General features: G+C 40.7%; 1 protein-coding gene across 8 annotated transcripts in view; it reads right to left on the bottom strand.

Moving 5' to 3' along the window:
• NEXN (nexilin F-actin binding protein) overlaps nt 1–19,125 on the bottom strand; it is a 56,995-nt gene extending 37,870 nt beyond the window's left edge. For 2 of the 8 annotated variants that reach the window (XM_059924788.1, XM_059924818.1), the window contains exon 1: nt 18,910–19,125. In XM_059924788.1, the coding sequence (XP_059780771.1) occupies nt 18,910–19,088 (179 nt within the window). In that variant the 5' untranslated portion in view covers nt 19,089–19,125. Of the gene's footprint in view, nt 1–18,905 lie in introns of all 8 variants that reach the window. The other 6 variants (XM_059924780.1, XM_059924832.1, XM_059924843.1 and 3 more) reach the window with 5 other exon arrangements.
• Nucleotides 19,126–20,053: the final 928 nt, after the last annotated feature.

Below are 20,053 nucleotides of genomic sequence, written 5' to 3'. Positions count from 1 at the left end.
GACTAAGCTGCTCAATATGTATCAATAAATGATCATAATTACATGTGGTGGAATGTGTATTATGAAATTAAAATTTCAGAACAAATGACATATACAGGTTTGATCTTGTCATAACTTTTCATAAAACTTCTCTCATACAAAAATGTACAAACCTGTGTATTTTTAAATTTGATAAAAGATTCATACAAATATGATTTGAAATCTTCCAAAATATTCTCCTAGAACTTTTGCTGCTTAAGGACCTTTGTAGAATTTAGAATTATAAATATATCCTAATGATAATTTCTCAGTTAATTGTTGACGTTTCTAACACAATAAGACAATGATGGTGGGAATTCCCTGGCTGTCCAGTGGTTAGAACTTGGCACTTTCACTGACCTGAGCCCGGGTTCGATCCCTGGTCGGGGAACTAAGATCCCGTAAGCCGTGCAGCGTGGCCAAAACAAAAACGAAAACAAAAGACAATGATTATGGAAGAAATACTGGAGTTAGAGCCAGAAAAATTGGATGAGGTCATTTATTAGATGTATGGTCCTGGGCAAGCCAGTTAACGTCTGTGAACTTCAGTTTTACATGTAAATTAGGCATAATAATACTTTTCTCATATTGTCAAATAAAATGGACAGTTCCCACCTTCTGAACCTCATTGCTACATCTGACACTCTCAGTCACTCCTTCATTCTTTTTTTTTTTTAACCAAATTTATTTATTTATTTTTGTCTGTGTTGGGTCTTCATTGCTGCGTGCAGGCTTTCCCTAGTTGTGGCGAGTGGGGGGCTACTCTTCATTGTGGTGCACGGGCTTCTCACTGCAGTGGCTTTTCTTGTTGCGGAGCACGGGTTCTAGGTGAGTAGGCTTCAGTAGTTGTGGCTCGCGGGCTCAGCAGTTGTGGCTCGTGGGCTCTACACCGCAGGCTCAGTAGTTGTGGCGCACAGGCTTAGTTGCTCCATGGCATGTGGGATCTTCCCGGACCAGGGCTCGAACCCATGTCCCCTGCATTGGCAGGCGGATTCTTAACCACTGCACCACCAGGGAAGCCCCATTCTATTTTTTAAATATTTATTTATCTTCTTTTGGCTGCATCAGGTCTTAGTTGCGGTACGCGGGGTCTTCGTTGCAGCGTGTGGGATCTTTCGTTGCAATGCAGGCTCTTTGTTGTGGTGCACAGGTTTTTCTCTCTCTAGTTGTGGTGCGTGGGCTCCAGAGCCCATGGGCTCTGTAGTTTGTGGCACGTGGGCTCTCTCACTGAGGTGCGCAAGCTCAGTAGTTGTGGCATGCGGGCTTAGCTGCCCCGTGGCATGTGGGATCTTAGTTCCCCGACCAGGGGTCAGAGATCGAACCCACGTCCCCTGCATTGGAAGGCGGATTCTTTACCGCTGGACCACCAGGGAAGTCCCACTCCTTCATTCTTGAAATCCTTGTCATGAGCCTTCACTTGGCTCATGACACCATTTCTCTCCCTGTTCATGTCTCTGACCATTCCTTCTCTGCTCCTCTGAGGGCTTCTTTGCCTCTCTACACTTCTTCAGTGTTGTCTGCCCCCACGTTTCAGTCTTTGCCCTTTTCTTCTGACTCTACACTTTTTCTTCAGTGAGTTAATACACTTTGGTCATTTAAATTACCTCTTTGGTCTCATCTCTCTCCATACCTCCCTCCCACTCTATCACCCATACTGAAATACTGGCACACCTGAGCCTTCACACAGCCAGCTCCCCCAGCTTGATGTTCTACTCATTCTCTTATTCTCTTAGCTAACTCCTACTCATCCTTTACTTCTTAGATAAACTGTCACTTTTCTCCAGGAAGCCTTCCTTGGCTCCACGAGACTGGGTTAGGTGCTTTTCCTGTGTGTGTTTCTGTAGCACCCCCATGCTTACCCTAACTGTGGCATTTACCACAATGTATGGTAATAAAGGACTTTCTTGACCACCTCCTCTACCAGAAAGTGAGCTTTCTGAGAGTAGAGACTGTATTTTATACACCACTGTATCCATAGTATTTAGCATGTGCCTGGTACATAGAAGACGTATATAATAATTGTTTACTGAATAAGAAAATCCTGCCAACTTCAAGAGGAAGCACTTTATAAACAGTTAAGGATTGTTGGGATATAATGTATGACTCTCACTATGATTATCATTATGCCGGACTACAATATAAATAGAACACACTGTTCATTACAAAAATATTTATTAAGCATCTATTATGTGCCAGGCATTCTGCTAGGCATTGAGAAATGCAGCACTGAATAGACAGATGCTCTCCCTATTCTCATGTTATTAACAGTCTCTTGGCCAAAACTCTGAACAAAAGCCTTGGAACAGGATTTTTAATGGTCCAGTCTGCTTTGCTATCTGTAGACACAGGTATTGTTCTAACATCAACCGTACTTGAAACAGAATTGAAAACCAGTACACACCTACCCCAAACTTCCCGTTAGATGCCTAAGGTCAATGACTTCCATTCTCAGTCTACATTCTTCAATACTCTTAATTCCACCCAGACTTTCATCTGTACATCTGGTAGACTTTATGCTCCTTTCCCACAATACAGAGGATTGGTTCCTTTCTAGTGCCTAGCTCCATGCTTGTTAAATAATAAATTATAATTTAAAATAAATCCCAAAAGCCATCATGGAAAGGTTTTCAATATCCACGTAGTAATCATCAAAACTGAGAAGTCTAAAAGATTCCATTCCTCTGACTCAACTTTTATTCCCTTAATAAACTGTCAATACTATATTTTAAAATAAGCTATCGAACACTTAACAAAAGATTTTCAAATTAATGTTTTGGAAACAGATTCTCAAATTCCAAATACCCATTCAATCTTTGATCATTTTATCAACTCCTCCCACTTTCATGCTTTTTACATATATTATTAGTCAACACTTCACCTACTAGTCTATAAACTCATGTGGAATTTGCTGCTTTATTTAGCACAGAGGTCCCAGGCTCTCCTTCAATTTCACATAATAATCCTAACTAGAAATACTCATGTATATTTATTATTCATATGGATCATTATTTTGATTAATAAACTTACAAAATGAGAAGCTATAAAATTCAAAGTATTCACTTTAATAGTTTTCTCTCCTTCAGAATGCTGATAAACATTTTTGAATTATTAAAACTTTTCAATAGGTACCAGAATCCAATGTGGTGAGTACATAAAGTTATCTCAGTTGCTATAGGAAAGCTTTTTTAATGCAGTCTCTTCAAAGTTCTTAACTGGTACATATTATCAGAATAATGGTTTTTTTATACTTCTTTATTGGAGCATAATTACTTTACAATGTTGTGTTAGCTTCTGCTATACAAAATGTGAATCAGCTATACGTATACATATATCCCCTCCCTTTTGGACTTCCCTCCCACCCTCCCTACCCCACCCCTCTAGGTCATCACAAAGCACCAGCTGATGTCCCTGTGCTATGTGGCTGCTTCCCACTAGCTATCTATTTTACATTTGGTAGTGTATATATGTCCATGCTACTCTCTCACTTCGTCCCAGCCTCCCCTTCCCCCACTGTGTCCTCAAGTCCGTTCGCTATGTCTGTGTCTTTATTCCTGCCCTGCCACTAGGTCCATCAGTACCATTTTTCTAGATACCATGTATATGTGTTAGCATACGGTATTTGTTTTTCTGACTTACTTCACTCTGTATGACAGACTATAGGTCCATCCAACTCACTACAAATAACTCAATTTCCTTCCTTTTTATGGCTAATATTCCATTGTATATATGTGCCACATCTTCTTTATCCATTCATCTGTTGATGGACATTTTGGTTGCTTCCATGTCCTGGCCATTGTAAATAGCGTTGCAATGAACACTGTGGTACTTGTATCTTTTTTTCTTTTTTTTTTTTAAATTTTATTTATTTATTTTATTTATTTTTGGCTGTTTTGGGCCTTCGTTGCTGCGCGTGGGCTTTCTCTAGTTGCGGCGAGCGGGGGCTACTCTTCGTTGCGGTGCGCGGGCTTCTCATTGCAGTGGCTTCTCTCATTGTGGAGCACGGGCTCTAGGCACGTGGGCTTCAGTAGTTGCGGCACGTGGGCTCAGCAGCTGTGGCTCACGGGCTCCAGAGCACAGGCTCAGCAGTTGTGGCACACGAGCCCAGTTGCTCCGTGGCATGTGGGATCCTCCCGGACCAGGGATCAAACCCGTGTCCCCTGCATTGGCAGGCGGACTCTCAACCACTGTGCCACCAGGGAAGCCCCTTGTATCTTTTTGAATTATGGTTTTCTCAGGATATATGCCCAGTAGTAGAATTACTGGGTCATATGGTAATTCTTTTTTTAGTTTTTTAAGCAATCTCCATACCGTTCTCCATAGTGACTGTATCAATTTACATTCCCACCAGCAGTGCAGGAGGATTCCCTTTTCTCCACCCCCCTCTCCATTATTTATTGTTTCTAGATTTTTTGATGATGGCCATTCTGAGTGGTGTGAGGTGATACCTCATTGTAGTTTTGATTTGCATTTCTCTAATGATTAGTGAGGTTGAGCATCTTTTCATGTGTTTGTTGGCAACCTGTATATCTTCTTTGGAGAAATGTCTATTAGGTCTTCCGCCCATTTTTGGATTGGGTTGTTTGTTTTTTTGATATTGAGCTGCATGTATATTTTGGAGATTAATCCTTTGTCAGTTGCTTCGTTTGCAAATCAGAATAATGATTTTAAGTACACATTAATGAGGTTTTCTTTTTCTTTCTTTTTTTTTCTTTTTTTTGCCTCACCACGTGGCATGGGGGATCTTAGCTCCCCAACACCAGGGATCGAAGCCGTACCCCTGCAGTGGAAGTTCGGAGTCTTAACCACTGGACTGCCAGGGAAGTCCCTAAAATGAGGTTTTAAAAGTTCCAGAGTAACTTCTAGCCATGGTTCTTTTGATTTCTAATAAGGTAACAGCTTGCCATTCTTTCTGCCTTCATCAACTCGGCTACTGCCTTCTCTACTGCTCTGTGTTCCTTAACTCTGGTCTATCACTCAGCTCTGAGGATATAAACTGCACAGTACATCATGCACCAGAACCGAAATTCTTACCTGGGCTTGTTAGGTCCTTTTGCAGGTTCCCTTAGCCTCTCTGATTTACCTTGTCTCCTCCCATTCCTTCAACCTCCCACCTCGACAAATACATTCAATGCCTGTTTCCATCTCCAAGACAATTTTTAAGCCACTTCTTTCCCCATGAAGTATTTTCCCAAACTAACAATAAATAGAAATGGTGATTTTCTGCACTTCAACCTAAGCATGGATTTTTTTTCCTTCAGTCTCTGACATCTCAAAATGTGCTTAGATTTTCTACATATATCTAGATTTTCTAGTTGCTAGATGTATCTGGCATAAATTTAAATATTTTATATTAAACATCTTAGATGTATCAGTCTAATCTATCTTCTTTATTTTTTATTATTTCACGCGTATATAAAATTAGAGCAACTCATATCATAGAACCCCATACACCCACCACAAAGCTTCAACAATTATCAGCTTTTTCCATTGTCTTCAACAACGCAAAGTCTGTTTCTTACAGCCTGCTCAATGCCTATTTCAGCACAGCGCACAGCACTTTACAGACGCTTTAAGCCCTGCTGCAATGGCACCCACCACATTCTAGGCACTGCGCAGGACCTCCTCCTAGCCCTCAGAATTATGCCCAGGATCAAACCCCGTAACTCTCGCCTTTTATCCTCTCTCGGGAAGACTTTAAAGTAACCACGCAAAGAAAATTGGCAAGTTCTCATTTGGTGAAGTCATTAATGAAATGAAGTTACATATATCAATAAAATGTAAGAATTTTTTTCTAGGGGCAGGACAGGAATAAAGACGCAGACGTAGAGAATGGACTTGAGGACACAGGGAGGGGGAAGGGTAAGCTGGGATGAAGTGAGAGAGTGGCATGGACATATATAACACTACCAAATGTAAAATAGATAGCTAGTGGGAAGCAGCCGCATAGCACAGGGAGATCAGCTCAGTGCTCTGTGACCACCTAGAGGGGTGGGATAGGGAGGGTGGGAGGGAGACGCAAGAGGGAGGGGATGTGGGGATATATGTATATGTACAGCTGATTCACTTTGTTATACAGCAGAAACTAACACACCATTGTAAAGCAATTATACTCCAATAAAGATGTTAAAAAAAAAAGTAAGAATTTTTTTAAAGTTACAGTACATTAGAGGAAAGACCTGGTGTCTCTATACTAATTAAGGAGAAGGGTGGAAAATAACAACTGAATCCCTATTATGTACCATATACTAGGTGGTTTGCATGTTATTTCTTAAATTCAGAGGTGATGAGTATGATAGAACTAAGAATAAATGGGAAAGGAAGAAATTTGCTAAAATGAATAAATATGTATTTATTAATTAATTCAAGAAACATTAAACATCTTTCTACAATGTGCTAGACAGTATAAGGCACTACATATACAAAGATGAATATAGAATAAAACATGTCTTTTCATGGAGTTCATAGACCACATGGGATGAAACATAATTACCAAGAAAGTATAAAAAGGCCTAACGTATATTGAAGAATCCTTGCATTCCTGGGATAAACCCCACTTGATCATGGTGTATGATCCTTTTAATGTGCTGTTGGATTCTGTTTGCTAGTATTTTGTTGAGGATTTTTGCATCTATGTTCATCAGTGATATTGGCCTGTAGTTTTCTTTCTTTGTGACATCTTTGTCTGGTTTTGGTATCAGGGTGATGGTGGCCTCGTAGAATGAGTTGGGGAGTGTTCCTCCCTCTGCAATATTTTGGAAGAGTTTGAGAAGGATAGGTGTTAGCTCTTCTCTAAATGTTTGATAGAATTCACCTGTGAAGCCATCTGGTCCTGGGCTTTTGTTTGTTGGAAGGTTTTTAATCACAGTTTCAATTTCAGTGCTTGTGATTGGTCTGTTCATATTTTCTATTTCTTCCTGGTTCAGTCTCGGCAGTTTGTGCATTTCTAAGAATCTGTCCATTTCTTCCAGGTTGTCCATTTTATTGGCGTAGAGTTGCTTGTAGTAATCTCTCATGATCTTTTGTATTTCTGCAGTGTCAGTGGTTACTTCTCCTTTTTCATTTCTAATTCTATTGATTTGAGTCTTCTCCCTTTTTCTCTTGATGAGTCTGGCTAATGGTTTATCAATTTTGTTTATCTTCTCAAAGAACCAGCTTTTAGTTTTATTGATTTTTGCTATTGTTTCCTTCATTTCTTTTTCATTTATTTCTGACCTGATCTTTATGATTTCTTTCCTTCTGCTAGCTTTGGGGTTTTTTTGTTCTTCTTTCTCTAATTGCTTTAGGTGCAAGGTTAGGTTGTTTATTCGATATGTTTCCTGTTTCTTGAGGTAGGCTTGTATTGCTATAAACTTCCCTCTTAGCACTGCTTTTGCTGCGTCCCATAGGTTTTGGGTCGTCGTATCTCCATTGTCATTTGTTTCTAGGTATTTTTTGATTTCCCCTTTGATTTCTTCAGTGATCACTTCGTTATTAAGTAGTGTATTGTGTAGCCTCCATGTGTTTGTATTTTTTACAGATCTTTTCCTGTAATTGATATCTAGTCTCATAGCGTTGTGGTCGGAAAAGATACTTGATACGATTTCAATTTTCTTAAATTTACCAAGTACGTAAATCAATCAATGTGATACACCATATTAACAAATTGAAGGAGAAAAACCATATGATCATCTCAATAGATGCAGAGAAAGCTTTCGACAAAATTCAACACCCATTTATGATAAAAGTCCTGCAGAAAGTAGGCATAGAGGGAACTTTCCTCAACATAATAAAGGCCATATATGACAAACCCACAGCCAACATTGTCCTCAATGGTGAAAAACTGAAACCATTTCCACTAAGATCAGGAACAAGACAAGGTTGCCCACTCTCACCACTATTATTCAACATAGTTTTGGAAGTGTTAGCCACAGCAATCAGAGAAGACAAAGAAATAAAAGGAATCCAAATCGGAAAAGAAGAAGTAAAGCTGTCACTCTTTGCAGATGACATGATACTATACATAGAGAATCCTAAAGATGCTACCAGAAAACTCCTAGAGCTAATCAATGAATTTGGTAAAGTAGCAGGATACAAAATTAATGCACAGAAATCTCTTGCATTTCTATACACTAATGACGAAAAATCTGAAAGTGAAATTAAGAAAACACTCCCGTTTACCATTGCAACAAAAAGAATAAAATATCTAGGAATAAACCTACCTAAGGAGACAAAAGACCTGTATGCAGAAAATTATAAGACACTGATGAAAGAAATTAAAGATGATACAAATAGATGGAAAGATATACCATGTTCCTGAATTGGAAGAATCAACATTGTGAAAATGACTCTACTACCCAAAGCAATCTACAGATTCAATGCAATCCCTATCAAACTACCACTGGCATTTTTCACAGAACTAGAACAAAAAATTTCACAATTTGTATGGAAACACAAAAGACCCCGAATAGCCAAAGCAATCTTGAGAACGAAAAATGGAGCTGGGGGAATCAGGCTCCCTGCCTTCAGACTATATTACAAAGCTACAGTAATCAAGACAGTTTGGTACTGGCACAAAAACAGAAATATAGATCAATGGAACAGGATAGAAAGCCCAGAGATAAACCCACGCACATATGGTCACCTTATCTTTGATAAAGGAGGTAAGCATATACAGTGGAGAAAAGACAGCCTCTTCAATAAGTGGTGCTGGGAAAATTGGACAGATACATGTAAAAGTATGAAATTAGAACACTCCCTGACACCATGCACAAAAATAAACTCAAAATGGATTAAAGACCTAAGTGTAAGACCAGACACTATCAAACTCTTAGAGGAAAACATAGGCAGAACATTCTATGACATACATCACAGCAAGATTCTTTTTGACCCAGCTCCCAGAGAAATGGAAATAAGAACACAAATAAACAAATGGGACCTAATGAAACTTAAAAGCTTTTGCACAGCAAAGGAAACCATAAACAAGACCAAAAGACAACCATCAGAATGGGAGAAAATATTTGCAAATGAAGCAACTGACAAAGGATTAATCTCCAAGATTTACAAGCAGCTCATGCAGCTCAATAACAAAAAAACGAACAACCCAATCCAAAAATGGGCAGAAGACCTAAATAGACATTTCTCCAAAGAAGATATACAGATGGCCAACAGACACATGAAAGAATGCTCAACATCATTAATCATTAGAGAAATGCAAATCAAAACTACAATGAGATATCATCTCACACCGGTCAGAATGGCCATCATCAAAAAATATAGAAACAATAAATGCTGGAGAGGGTGTGGAGGAAAGGGAACTCTCTTGCACTGTTGGTGGGAATGTAAATTGATACAGCCACTATGGAGAACAGTATGGAGGTTCCTTAAAAAACTACAAATAGAACTACCATACGATCCAACAATCCCACTACTGTGCATATACCCTGAGAAAACCATAGGTCAAAAAGAGTCATGTACCAAAATGTTCATTGCAGCTCTATTTACAATAGCCAGGACATGGAAGCAACCTAAATGTCCATCGACAGATGAATGGATAAAGAAGATGTGGCACATATATACAATGGAATATTACTCAGCCATAAAAAGAAATGAAATGGAGGTATTTGTAATGAGGTGGATGGAGTTAGAGTCTGTCATACAGAGTGAAGTAAGTCAGAAAGAGAAAAACAAATACAGTATGCTAACACATATATACGGAATCTAAGGGAAAAAAAAGCCATGAAGAACCTAGTGGCAAGACGGGAATAAAGACACAGACCTACTAGAGAATGGACTTGAGGATATGGGGAGGGGGTGGGGTGAGATGTGACAGGGTGAGAGAGTGTCATGGACATATATACACTACCAAATGTAAAATAGATAGCTAGTGGGAAGCAGCCGCATAGCACAGGGAGATCAGCTCGGTGCTTTGTGACCACCTAGAGGGGTGGGATGGGGAGGGTGGGAGGGAGGGAGATGCAAGAGGGAAGAGATATGGGAACATATTGTATATGTATAACTGATTCACTTTGTTATAAAGCAGAAGCTAACACACCATTGTAAGGCAATTATACTTCAATAAAGATGTTTAAAAAACAAAAAACAAACAAAAAAAAAAAGGCCTAACGTCTGAGCCTATTATTGAGGAGCCCAGAAAGCTTTTGTTTATATAGATTATATCTATAGATATATAATGTATTGAACATTAAAACAGAATTTCCAAATATATACTTATTAAGTCATTTGAAATAACAAGCCCATTATATATCAACATAAACACATTTTATGAAAAAACTACTTTCCAAAATAAAATTAGAAAAGTGACATTGTTTTACATTTTTGCATATCTCTTTAATATCTGGCTTAATAAAAGACAGGTATATTCTCATATCTGCTTCTGCATTCAAACTATCGTGATACGTTGTTTTGACTGAAGTATATAAAGAAAACATGGCCTCATACAGATATGTTGTTAGAAAAGGAAGGACCTCATGGGTCCTTGAAGGGTCTTGGGGACTCCCAAGGATTCTAAAACCACATTCTGAGATTTGCTGAATTATAGGAAAGAACATTCTATCAAATCATGTCAGTTCTAATTCTAAAAATAAAGTAGTAGACTGAGCACTCCCTTACTGTATTTTAGAACACTAAATGAGGCTTAGTTTAACAACTTAATTCCTATACTCAGTAACATAAATGCCAAAGGATTTATATCTGGAATCTCACACACTTTTCTTAATCTAGTATTAAGTAACTTTTCTTCTGTTTGGGCAGGCAGATGTAATGTCTTTAGCCACCTTAAAGGGGCAGCAGCAACACAACAATTAGGCCTCACTGTACTTTTCTAAGTGTCTAAGATCTGAAGCAAGCCAGTCGAATTGTTATCAAGAATAAGACAAAACACTGACCAAACGATAAGGTTGAACATGTGGTTCATCAACAAAAGTTTGGTCATAATAAAGGTATGATGAAGGGATTTAATAATGCCATTCCAGCATATTAAGCATTCAATGTCTTCTTAAATGAAGACAAGTATCCATCATAGGTTTCAGAGGGAATACTGCAATATTACTATAGCAGTATACATGATTTATCAAAAATGCATTTTTTTTCAAACTTGACAGATTAGGTCTGTATTTACAAACATAGTATTTTTGTGAGGAGAATCTACTGTGTACCAGCCATTATGCCTGGTGACGGTATACAAAATGTAGGCGACAGCCTTTGAAATCAATTAGCTTTGTTAGGAAAAACAGATGGGACCACAACTAATTATAAAACAAAGTAATAAGTGCTATAATAGCAGGATATACTGGGCTATAGAAATATGGAAAAGTCATGGAAAGACTATGGTGGGGTTAAGGAGGGGGTTGGGGTGAAGGCAGATGACACAGAGCGAGATGGTAACATTTGATTTAGACCTTAAAGGATAAGTAGGATTTCACAACGTAGAAAAGTGAGTAAGGGCATCCAGGCAAAAGAAGCAACACGAACAAAAACACCAAGGCCTGATAGCCCAGTACAAATTTGGGGAGCTATAAGTTGTCCAGAGGATCTATGGTAAAACTGGAGAGACAGACTGGGCACAGAATAGGAAGATTCCTAAATGCCATATTAAGAAAACAGTTTAGACTTGATCCTATAGTCAATGGGGACCCAGCAAAGGATTTTTTTAAAGTAGAAATGTGACTTAATAAGATATGTATTCTAGAAAGAAAAAAAGAGACTGATAGCAGTGTAGAAAACTGGAATAAAATGGGGAAAGACTACAGGGAGGACAAGTAGAATGATCTTGGCAAGAGAAGATAAGGGCCTGAATTAAGATAGCAGCATTAGGAATGAAACGTTGGAAAAGACATTTTAGAAGTATAATTGACAAGACATGGTGACCCATTCATTCATTTATTTAACAAGTGTTTATTAAGCTCCTACTACATGCCAGGGACTATCCTAGGCTGTGGAGAGATGAAAGTGAACAAAAAGACAAAGTCCCTTCATCCAGGGAAGGGGGTTGTACTGGGGGCATTACTGCAAGAATTTTAGCCAATTAGATTTGGAGGGTAGAGGTGAGGAGAGGAATACTGTCAAGAATTAGTTCAGGGACTTCCCTCGTGGTCCAGTGTTAAGGTGTCCCCCTTACAGTGCAGGGGACACGGGTTCGATCCCTGGTCAGGGAACCGAGATCCCACATGCTGCGGAGCAACTAAGCCTGCGCGCCACAACTCCTGAGCTCGTGTGCCTCAACTAGAGCCTGCGTGCCGCAAACTACAGAGCCCACGCGCTCTGGAGCCCACACCACAACCAGAGAGGGAAAACCCACACACCATAACTAGAGAGAAGCCCGTGCGCCGCAAGAAAGATCCGCGTGCCACAGCTGGGACCCGATGCAGCAAAAAAATAAATAAATAATAAATAAATCTTAAAAAAAAAAAAGAATTAGTTCAAGTGTCTTAGTTTGAGTGAATGGGTGGACAGGGTTACCATTAAAAGCATGTTTAAGGGGTAAAAAATCGAGTTCAGTTTTGAACAGGTTTTACTACCCGTCAGAATTACATTTGGGGTCTGGTTATACATGTACTAAGAATTATGGACTTTTAGAGCTCATTCGCTAAAGACCTTAAAGATCACTTAGTCCAACCCATTCATTTACCATATGAAAAAATGGGAGGCTCAAAAAGATTCAGTGACCGATCCAAGGTTGCAAACTGTTCAGCAGCAGAAGAAGGAACTAGACTCCAAGTTTCTTGACTTCTAGTCAACTACTCTTTCATTCCATCATTCTCCATTTTTACCTAAAAGTACATGAAATATATATATATGAATTGCATATATGTATACATACACAATATACTAATATTGGTATCAGCTGGCATAGCAATAAATGAGATAACCTTCAGAAAGTCTTTGAAAATGACTTAATGGCCTGATAAAATATGTTTCAAGAATAGTGTATACTTTTGAGCTGTTATAATTTCCAGGTTGAATATTAAGGTATAAAAGCTCAAGCTGTGGGCTTCCCTGGTGGCGCAGTGGTTGAGAGTCTGCCTGCCAATGCAGGGGACACGGGTTCGAGCCCTGGTCTGGGAGGATCCCACATGCCGCGGAGCGACTAAGCCCGTGAGCCACAATTGCTGAGCCTGCATGTCTGGAGCCTGTGCTCCGCAACAAGAGAGGCCGCGATAGTGAGAGGCCCGCGCACCGCGATGAAGAGTGGTCCCCACTTGCCGCAACTAGAGAAAGCCCTCACACAGAAACGAAGACCCAACACAGCCATAAATAAATAAATAAATAAATAATTAATTAATTAAAAAAAAAAAAAAAGCTCAAGCTGTGAAACAATATGTAAGTCTCATAGAGGAATATAATATTAAGTATAACAGATGGTCTTAAAATATGCATGCTAATGTTCCTGTTCTAGAATTTCATTGGACCTATGTTTGACCTCTAAATTTTCTAAATTTAATTACTTTACTTGACTTTTTTTGATATGCAATTAAAATATTTCAAGATAGCAAATAATGCAGGAATCAAGAAAAGAATTTTAAATCATAGCTAGCTATCATTTACAATAACTATTTCATTGTGTTAATGTATTATCTCTTTTCTCAAGGAGAACAGAATTGTCAAGAAAGTGACAGCTTTAAATCTGCATTTCATTAAACTCAAGTAAATTCTTTGTCTCAACTTTTAAGAAGGTTTTAGAACGCTTACCTATACACTAGAAGTAAATGTTAAAACCTACTTCTTTACAGTCTTTGGAATAAACAAAATTATTTTGAGCTTCATAAAATGTGAGCCTAAATTTTTTTTAAATTTATTTTTATTTATTTATTATTTTTGGCTGTGTTGGGTCTTCATTGCTGCGCGTATGCGCTTTCTCTAGTTGCGGCGAGCGGGGGCTACTCTTGGTTGCAGTGCGCGGGCTTCTCATTGTGGTGGCTTCTCTTGTTGCGGAGCACAGGCTCTAGAGCGTGTGGGTGGGCTTCAGTAGATGCGGTGCTTGGGCTCAGTAGTTGTGGCTCATGGGCTCTAGAGTGCAGGCTCAGTAGTTGTGGCGCATAGGCTTAGTTGCTCCGCGGCATGTGGGATCTTCCCGGACCAGGGCTCGAACCCGTGTCCCCTGCATTGGCAGGCGGATTCTTAACCACTGCACCAGCAGGGAAGCCCCTAAATTTTTATCATTTTGCACTTGTACAAGAAATATAAACTTAAATATTATGTAACCTTATTACATTTAATGAAGGTTGTAACCTTATACTCTAAAAATTATATTACAAAACATCATGAACCTCATCACAGCTCAAAAGTATGAAACTAGATCCTATTTTACCTATTTAAAAGAGTGAGTTTTTTTCTGCTACCAATATATAATTCCTCACTTATAACCAAGAATCTTATTTTCAACCTGTCTTGACATGCTTCTGTATTAATATATAATACTTTGCACTCATATGACTGTGTGTAACATTTTCAAAAGAGCATTCACCATACTATGAGTCCCTGAAAGGTAAGAACTGTGCTCTAGTTGGTTCTTTATCTTTTGCGTCTCACGTAACAACTAGGACACAGTACAAACTCGATTCATATTTGAGCTAGTGAACAAATAACAAAGAGGAGGAAAACTGATCCAAAATCAGCCCAAATGAAACTTATGAATGATATCTCTAAAAGGAGGGCTGATGATGAGGATGCATGAATGAATGAATGAATGAATGAACAAATGAACAAATAAATAAAATTATAGAAAGTAAAATAAAATGGAGTGAGTTTACATTAAACGAGATATCATGAAAAACCAGAAATTGGGCCTTCAGGATGTTGGCTTCCCAAGCAATTTCTGGAGGAGACTGGGCCTCCTCACCCCCTCTTCAAGTGGAAGATGGCCTTTCAATGAAGGACACAGCTGGGAATGGGAAGACTCAGGCCGCTGGCTCCAAACAAGTGACTGGGGCAGTGAGGTGGAAGAATAGTATTTAACTCCACTTTATGACCAATGTCTAAGGGTCACAAAAACTCTCCTAAACACTTAAGATGGGGAAGGAGTAGGATTATTTAAGAGTTCCTAGGAAAGGTTTCTTTCCCAGAAATATCTCCCCTATGCTTTCTAAAGTCCCACCAGTTAAAATATATTTAGTTCTCAATACATGGTTCCTAATCAGCTCAATGGACACTAGCAATTAGTGTCAGTGAAAGTTAACCTCTCCTTCCCATTCCCATGATCATATTATTTAAGAGAAGGATTGCTAACCAAAATATATCTTCAACATTTAATATCCAGGTTCCTAATGCCAAGTCCAGCCGACTTTCCATCATATCATGGCTTCAGACTTGCCCTAATATTGATACTTAGATCAGGGACCTGCATATTCAAGTGTCTATGGTCAGGTAATGTAAGTTCATGTTATGTAGTATAATTGACAGGTAATATAAATGAGTGATGACTAATTGTCAAACAGTAAGGGATGGTGGAGACTATGTCAAAAGAAGAGTGTGTACCCTATCTGAGGAGGGAGCCCCTACTTAGTTCCAGGGTATTCTTGCTATGCAGAAATGTGGACCCAGTTTTGCCAAGATCTTCCAATTTTTCAAGAGAGGCTGAAAATCCATATTTTAATATAAAATGTACAATTTTTAAGCATGTCTATGGCTGAAAGTGGCTTTTTGGCTCCCAATTTGTGGCCCTTGATCTAAATGAACAAGCATCATTGAGAAAATGCAAAGAGACAAAGGGGAGGCCTATTTTGGCCAGAAAGAGGGAGGCAGAGTCAAAGAGGAGAAAAGGGCAGGAAAGAGGCACAGAAAGGAAGGTGGAAGTCAAATTTCACCAACCTCAAAACCTGGCCTAGGGACCCCAAACTATCTGTCTTCTAATCTGAGAACAAAAAGGAAGAGATGAAGAAAGGAAAGAAAAAAAAAAAAAAAAGAGGGGAAGGGAGAAAAAGAACCAACTCTTGAACACTTACTAGATGGCAGATGATGTATCAGATGCTTTCACATATGCACTTTCATTGAGATATGGCAATGCAAGAAAAAACATCCTCTGCATGGGGAAAAGAGGGAACTATATCAAAATACTAGCCGTTTATGTATCAGATGATGAGAGCCCCCTTTTCAGTTCCCCACAATTTTTAACCATAAATATAATATGGTTGTATTAACTTTATAATAAAAAACAAATCTGACTGAAAGTTAAATAAATAAGTTGGATTTCTGGGTAAAAATCCACGCATCCTAGAGTGTAGAAAGTATACTACCATTAAGTCAAGCCAAACTATGTGCTGAACATTTAAATAGAAAAAGAAAATACAACAACTCTAAGTGTATATAGATATGTAATCTTGCAATTATAAAAACAGAAGAAAGGGCTTCCCTGGTGGCGCAGTGGCTGAGAATCTGCCTGCTAATGCAGGGGACACGGGTTCGAGCCCTGGTCTGGGAAGATCCCACATGCCGCGGAGCAACTGGGCCCGTGAGCCACAGCTACTGAGCCTGCGCATCTGGAGCCTGTGCTCCGCAAAAAGAGAGGCCACGACAGTGAGAGGCCCGCGCACCGCGATGAAGAGTGGCCCCCGCTTGCCGCAACTGGAGAAAGCCCTCGCACAGAAACGAAGACCCAACACAGCCATAAATAAATAAATAAATAATTTTTTAAAAACCAGAAGAAAGAGAACATGAAAGAAACTATACAGGTGATGTAGACCACAGACAGGTTAAATAAGAACAGAGATATGTGAAATTGTTAAGAATGCTGTAGGTCATTCTCCTTCTTAATTATAAAGTTGACTACTAAGATGTTTTGTGTGTGTGGCCTACATACCATACAATGTACTAAGTCCTCTCTTCTATAAAATCTTTCAGACATCTGCCCATCTGTTACATACTTTTCTACATTTACTACATTGTTTTCTTTCTTTTACGCATATATTTTTATTTAAACAATACTTTTATTTGCCTTTAGGGTGTTTCAAAGGTAACAGTAGGTTTTCTTTTTTTTTCCTAAATAAAGTAGTATCTCATTTCAGGCCACTTGGGTTCTAAGCAATCTAAATTCCCAATTAATCTCTTCCAAATATACATATCCAGTTTTCATTCTGTTCACAAATGAAACCCTAACCCAAATTCCTCAAATGTAATTTCAGGGGAAAAATACTGTTCAAAACCTAGATAATGCATTCCTTCGCTGATGCTAAATATAGTCATCTCAAGATGACATACATTTTGACAATGATCAGTCTTACATATCAAATTTTCAAAAATAGCACAGATTCCATTTTCAATGAGTAGGAAAAATTGCTATTCACTACATTTCAGCTTAAAATGGATTTAAAAGTGTGACTCTTTCATGAAAATAGAAATTACATCAATACTGTATCAACGTAAACTGGATTTAAAAGAGTTTTGTTGTGGTTTTTGCTTAGGGCTCTTTAAGGGAGTCGTAGCAGACAAAATACAGAATTGCCCACATTTTTCTTTCAAGTATTCCCATCCAGAGCATAAAATATCTTCAAAAATAGGGGGCTAATAGCTGTGAGAAAGAATCTGACTTAACTACATTAAGAAATCAAAGTTCATTTATACTAAATATACCTCCTCAAAAAAAACCCTGTCCCTCAATTTGGTTGATAATGCACTTTTCCACCCTACCGGGCTTCAAAACTCAAAAGAATTTCAGAGACTTATGTGTATTCTGAGTTTTCTTATGGCAACCATTTAACCTGTAAAAGGACTGGCGGAGAATAATGTGGTTCACTCAATGACGGGTGACTAAGATGGTATAAATACCTGAGTTTATATAATCATGCTACCCAACACATAGTTATGTTGTGACTCGAAGGCCAATGGGCCCATACATGAACTCATTAACAAAATTAAGCTGGTGAATGATGCGCCCGTTGCTTTGCTCACGGAACTAATTTCTTTCTTATTATGGCTTAACTTCTTTTCTTTACCTGCCTCCAGCCCAAGGACAGACATTTTGTTAGGGCTTATCTTTATGCTATTTTTATCTTGTTCTCGTTCTATCCTCCCTGTCTCTCTCTCCCACTCTCTCTTCACCCCACCCCCCTTTCCAACTCTACGTTCGCATTATGGACCTTAAATTAAATAAATATGAATGAAGATCTTGAAGCCATTGCGATAATCAACTAACCTCTCAACTAGGTTATTTTCTTTATAAACGCCATTAATAATAAATTTTTAGCATTTGTAGAGCTTTGCAGAGTTTACAAACAGTTGGAATGGCTCGGCGTTTTCAAAAAGCATACAGAGAAGGGAGGTCTCGAGAGGTGACTACATCATTCACTCCAACTTCCAGCTCTAGTTGCACAACTCCCAACATCCGACATCGGTCAGAATCACGAAAAACTAGTCTGGAGGGAGGGGGCAGATGCTGGGCTGTTAAATCACATTTCAGTCCCCAGCCTCCACAGGGACCGATCGGGAATGACTTCTCTTAAAAACAACAGGCACTGCCGGCGGAGACGGAGACCGCGCCGGGGGCACGTGGTGGGGGACGACACGGCACTTTCCCTGCCGGGACCCCTGGGACAGAGCAAGGGGACCGGCACCCGCTCCACCGCCGTAGGGCTCACTCCCTGCAGGACCGAGAAAGCTCCCGAAACTGCACAGACAGGGCGCAAGCCGAGCTGAAGCTGCGGAGCCGGGCAAGGAAACCGTGGCCAGGAGCCCGAGGCCGGTGACCGCGGAGGCACAGCCAGGCCGACCCCGGTCCGCCCTCCGCCGAGCCCGCGGAAGCGGCTCCGAGGGCCGTTTCGCTCGCGCCGGGGGACCGGCGCGTCGCCACAGCTGGATGGAGCCGGGCCAGGAGCCGGGGCGCGCGTCCCCGCCGCCCCGGGGGAGCCGACGGCTCCGTCTCGGCCGCCCCCTCCCCACGTCCCCCCGACTCCTCTCACCCGCCTCGAGCCGGCGACACGCGAAGGTCCGGGGTGCGCGCTGGCAGGCTCTGGGCGCCGGGGTGTGGTCAGGAGTCCTGGCGCTCCGGCCGCCGCCGCTCCAGCCGCTACGAGCCCTCTGGCCGCCGCCGGCTCCAGCAGCAAGTTTCCATAAAAGTCCTGGTGTGCAGCCTGTTCCCGCATTCCAGGCGGGCCCAACGCCGGCTGCAGCTGTTCCAAAACACGAGGCCAGTTCCCCCAACCCCCCGCCTCCGCCGTGTGGCCCGGAGAGGGGTGGAGAGTCCAGGAGGAAGGCGGGCGAGGGGGGCGGTGGCTGCCAACTTTCCGCCGGGACCTGCGGGTCGCCCGGCTCTGGGTCCCTGCGCTGACCCCCTCCCCGCGGGCCCGCCTCCACCTCCCGGCGGGGTCCGGGGAAGGCAGGCTGCCTCCCTTGTGGGAAACGGGTGCTACCGGAATGGGATTCAGAAACACGCGGCAGCTGCCTCGCCGCGACCCGCAGCCGCTCTGCGCTGGGCCCGCTTCTCAGCTGCCCTACCGGTCCTGGTGTCTACGAAGCCGAAGCACTGCCTTATCTTCATCCAGAAAGTCGACCCTCGGCCTACCTTCCTTTTACTGTTGAGAGCACAGGGCAGCAGACCGGGGACCACTTCATTTGTCTGTTGCTCTCCTTTTCTTGGTTCTGGTCTTCAACTCCAAAGAGAATGGCTGATAGAGAAAAGTGGAAGAAAGAGGCGGGAGGGGGCGGGGAGGAGGAGGCATAAAAATAAATAATATTTATATAATCTTCCAATTTTCCTTAATTGAAGGCAAATCATCTCTGGTCTTTCTAAACCTACATTAAGGCATCTTGCGAATATCAGCACCACAGAACTTTTCAATCTGGACCACCAGACTGCCAATTAAACCCATCAGACAACCCACATTAAAACCTGAAATACTCATCCAGCGGCACCATTTTCCTGGTGGGGAGATCTTCAGTTCTTCACTGCATGCATAAAATGAATATAAATTTAATGAATGAGTGAATGAATTAACAAAATCAAACTAGCATCCACACAGATAAGCCGGGGACAACCACCTCCAATTTCCAGCCCTGGGCACAGTGGTGCTCAGGTTATATTTTCAGGGATTTTGAAAAGGCCTTCTGG

This window comes from Balaenoptera ricei, chromosome 1 (assembly GCF_028023285.1).
Source record: "Balaenoptera ricei isolate mBalRic1 chromosome 1, mBalRic1.hap2, whole genome shotgun sequence".
In the NCBI taxonomy this organism is placed as follows: domain Eukaryota; kingdom Metazoa; phylum Chordata; class Mammalia; order Artiodactyla; family Balaenopteridae; genus Balaenoptera; species Balaenoptera ricei.
The sequence above is the reverse complement of the archived record's forward strand: the minus strand, read 5'-3'. Positions and strand labels throughout refer to the sequence as shown.